Raw genomic sequence first — 3,973 nt, forward strand, 5'->3', positions numbered from 1 at the left:
GACACTTTCCATTAATTCCTAGACTCAAAAGGCTATTTATGTGCTCAAAGACGGCAGATTCTTTGAGGTGGAATGAAGAGGAATGTTCTAAAGATGGAAAGTTAAGGCATCCCGCTGATGGTCTAGCATGGAAAGACTTTGATAGGGTGCATCCAGATTTCGCACAAGATTATCGCAATGTGACACTTGGCTTGTCAAGTGATGGATTCAATCCATTTTGAACCATGAGTATATCACATAGCACATGGCCAGTTATGTTGATGATTTATAATCTGCCGCCTTGGATGTGCATGAAATCTGAATATTCCATACTTTCTTTACTTATACCTGGACCGCGATCACCTGGAAATGACATTGATATTTACTTACAACCATTGATAGACGAGTTAAAATTATTATGGGATTCAAGGGTTGAAACATATGATGCTTCCAGAAATGAAACTTCTCAAATGCGGGAAGCTCTTATGTGGACAATCAGTGATTTTCCTGCATATGCTATGTTATCTGGTTGGAGTACAAAAGGAAAGTTTGCTTGCCCTTGTTGTAACTATGGCACTAATTGTCGCTATCTTAAACATAGTCGGAAAATGTGCTATATGGATCATCGTGTTTTTCTACCGATGGATCATCCATGGAGATCAAACAAAAGATCATTCAATGGAAAAACTGAATTTAGGCCTCCTCCAGCTCCTTTAAAGGGAATTGATGTTCTTAATAGCTTACGTGATTTTGTAAATGTGTTTGGGAAGAAGAAAAAGAGATCAAATGATGGCCCATGGAAAAAAAGGTCAATTTTTTTTGAATTACCTTACTGGCAGCACAACTTGTTACGTCACAACCTTGATGTAATGCACATAGAGAAGAACATAGTTGATAGCATACTTGGAACTCTTTTGGATATTTCAGGAAAAACAAAGGATCATGCAAAAGCACGGTATGATTTGAAAGATATGGGAATCAGGAAGAACCTTCATCCACAAGATACAGAAGATAGTAAGAGAACAAAGTTTACAAAGGCGTGCTTCTCAATGACAAATGGAGAGAAATCCATCTTTTGTGGAGTTTTAAAGACAGCCAAGCTACCTGATGGTAGTGCCTCCAATATATCTAGGTGTGTGCACTTGGATGAAAGAAAGGTGTCTAATTATAAAACCCATGATGCTCATTTCATGTTACATTACTTTCTTCCAATACCAATTAAAAGCATTCTTCCTGATCATGTGGCTATTCCTTTGATTCGTCTAAGTTCCTTCTTCCATCGTTTGTGCCAAAAAGTAATCACATTGGAGGAACTGGATTGCTTAGAAGTAGAGATCATAGAAACAACAAATCAGTTGGAGAGAATTTTTCCTCCTTCATTTTTTGATATCATGATTAGTTTGCCTATTCATTTGGTGAATGAAGTGAGATTAGGCGGCCCGGTGCAAAATCGATGGATGTATTCCACTGAAAGAGAAACGGGTACATTCAAATCATACATTCGCAATAGGCGTTTTCCAGAAGGTTGCATAGCAGAGACACGAGTGGGAATAGATTGCATGAATTTATTCTCAAAATATCTGCATCGGGGTGTGCATACCAGATTTAATAGGAGAGCGCGAAACAATGATGAATGTGACCCAAGTGACGCAGAACCTGTGAGTTTGTTTTCTAACAAAGGAGTTCCTTTAGGAGCAAAGAAAACTGATCCAATCATTTTAGATGACAAGTCACTAAGTCAGGCACATGCATACTTATTGGGAAGTTGTGACGATGTTCAAGAATATATTAGGTACCTTAATTTGAATATAGCATTCCTTTTGTATAATTAATTTTTATCTTATTTAATTCATCATTTTAACAAATATAGTAAATGTTTTGTAGAGAGCATGAGCAAGAGGTTAATAATCAGTCACGAAGATCTAAATGGAGCAAAGCCAAGAATCATTGTCAAAACTTCTCTCAATGGTTTGAAACTCGTGCTTTGCAAGAGGATGTGCCTGATTTGATAAAACAATTGTCTAGAGGACCAAATTCTGTTGCAAAAAGATATTCTGGGTATCTCATAAATGGATATAGATTCCATGTTAGGCAGCGTGATGCAAGGCGTAAAACACAAAATAGTGGTGTTACACTAATTGCCTCAACTACAAGCTTTGCAAGCTCAAAGGATAAAAATCCGATTGCTGCAGATTTGACTTATTATGGTAGAATAGTTGATATTGTTGAATTAAACTATTACAGCCATTTTAAGGTTGTTTTATTTAAGTGTGATTGGTATGAGGTTGAAAAAGATGTTTATGGCCTTACTTATGTCTATTTTAACAAGAGATGCTCTCAGGAAGAGCCTTTTGTGCTTGCATATCAAGTACACCAATGCTTCTATGTGCAAGATCCATATGATCACGATAAATATTATGTTATGAAGACTGTTCCAAGAGACTTGTTTAACATGGGTGATGAAGTTGAATCTAATCTCCCACAAAGTTATGAAAATGAGCCATCTGAACATTCGAAGGGTCCATCTATACCAAAAGATAATGGTGAAGTACTCTTAACAAGGACTGATTTACCAGAAACAATCATTGATGTGCCTGTGGAGGAATTTGTCAATCAACAACTTGAAGTCGAGTATGAAGAGGAGTTTGAAGATGAGTTCGAAGATGAGTCTGAAAATGAGTATGAAGATGAGTTTTCAGATGCGTTTGAAGACGAGTCTGAAAATGAGTATGAAGATGAGTCTGATGATGAAGTCGAGTCTGAAGAAGAGTCTGAATAAGACACACCATGAGTTTCATTATTGTTGTGATGATCATATAGTGCTCACTCACTGTTTTTGTAATATAATAGTTTTTTTGGTAAAATACATTAATATATCTAATCTGTGGAATTTAATATGCTGCCTTCTTATCTGATTATTATTTTATTGAGGAACCTATACTTCTAGCTTATTTTTGCTTGATTTGGTTGTTTGTTATTTATATACTTTCTGGTTTCATTTTATTATCAGGCAGTTGGCATTAGAGGCATTCAACTCTGTAGTTTGAAGTTGCTTCTGGTTTGGTCGTTGTCCCGAGTTTTTCACTCCGAGAGAGGTACAACTCTTTACCTTTTATTCATTTAAGTGATAAGAAGCTCTCCAGTTTTTAAATGTGGATGCAGCCAACGACCTCTGTTGAGGGAAGAACCCCACCCAGGATTGGAAACATTGGGCATGTGACGCGAATAGCTAACAAACTTGTTCAACTAGGGAACAATAATAATGGCATACAGTCGCGTCTGCAGTTGTTTGAAATATCTTGTTTCATATGTTATCAAGATTAAGAGAGAACAACTTGCAAATGAACGCAATGATAAAGCTAAGAAAGAGCAGGCACCAATATCACATAAAAGAAAGAATTTTGAGGATTTCATTCCACAACAAGGAAAGAGTAAATTGCTTGGGCAGAAATCAGTCATTCAATCGTCTTCGAGGGAAGAGCTTAGAACCTCACGTATGATTGCAGGGAAAGGACAAACTAAATAGAGGTTATTTCAATTTGAAGTGTCCATTCAAGATAATGGAACTAAACTTCCTATGAATAATTCTAGGTTCCACACGTCATTCAATAAACATGTTACTGCTTCAGCACATGCGACTGGAACAACACTACGTAATGGAGAGGCACGACATGATATTCTTGATCTACCAAATTGCAAACAGGTAAAGAGGAAGCCGGTCATACCAGCTAGTACTCTTGATCAGTTTCTAAAAGATCAAGGATACACAAAGATGATGAAACAAAACGTGACAACAACACAACAAGTGATGTCGAATTTATGCATACTCCTATTATTAATGAACATAACAAAGGATTGGATGATCGTGTGGAACAAGAAGAGGAAATTGACATTGATTGTAGTACAAAAGGTATGTTTTAAACCCTGTAAGATTTAGAACACATTATAAAAGAAATATCTTATTTCATGTCTGTTACATCAATCTAGAAATGTC

At 36.5% G+C, this 3,973-nt stretch overlaps 1 protein-coding gene across 1 annotated transcript; it reads left to right on the forward strand.

Annotated features, from left to right (window-relative positions):
- Positions 1–449: 449 nt before the first annotated feature.
- Positions 450–2,758, forward strand: LOC107030198. The gene is made up of 2 exons (XM_015231567.1): positions 450–1,771; positions 1,864–2,758. The coding sequence occupies exons 1-2, from the start codon at positions 450–452 to the stop codon at positions 2,756–2,758; spliced, it is 2,217 nt and encodes a 738-aa protein (XP_015087053.1).
- Positions 2,759–3,973: the final 1,215 nt, after the last annotated feature.

The sequence above is a fragment of the Solanum pennellii genome, chromosome 9 (genome assembly GCF_001406875.1).
Source record: "Solanum pennellii chromosome 9, SPENNV200".
In the NCBI taxonomy this organism is placed as follows: Eukaryota; Viridiplantae; Streptophyta; class Magnoliopsida; order Solanales; family Solanaceae; genus Solanum; species Solanum pennellii.

Excerpts from the sequence above, each read along its gene's own strand:
- LOC107030198 (XM_015231567.1), top strand. The coding sequence starts at position 450 with ATGCGGGAAGCTCTTATGTGGACAATCAGTGATTTTCCTGCATATGCT. Across the intron at positions 1,772-1,863 it reads GATGTTCAAGAATATATTAG|AGAGCATGAGCAAGAGGTTA; the intron begins GTACCTTAATTT and ends AATGTTTTGTAG.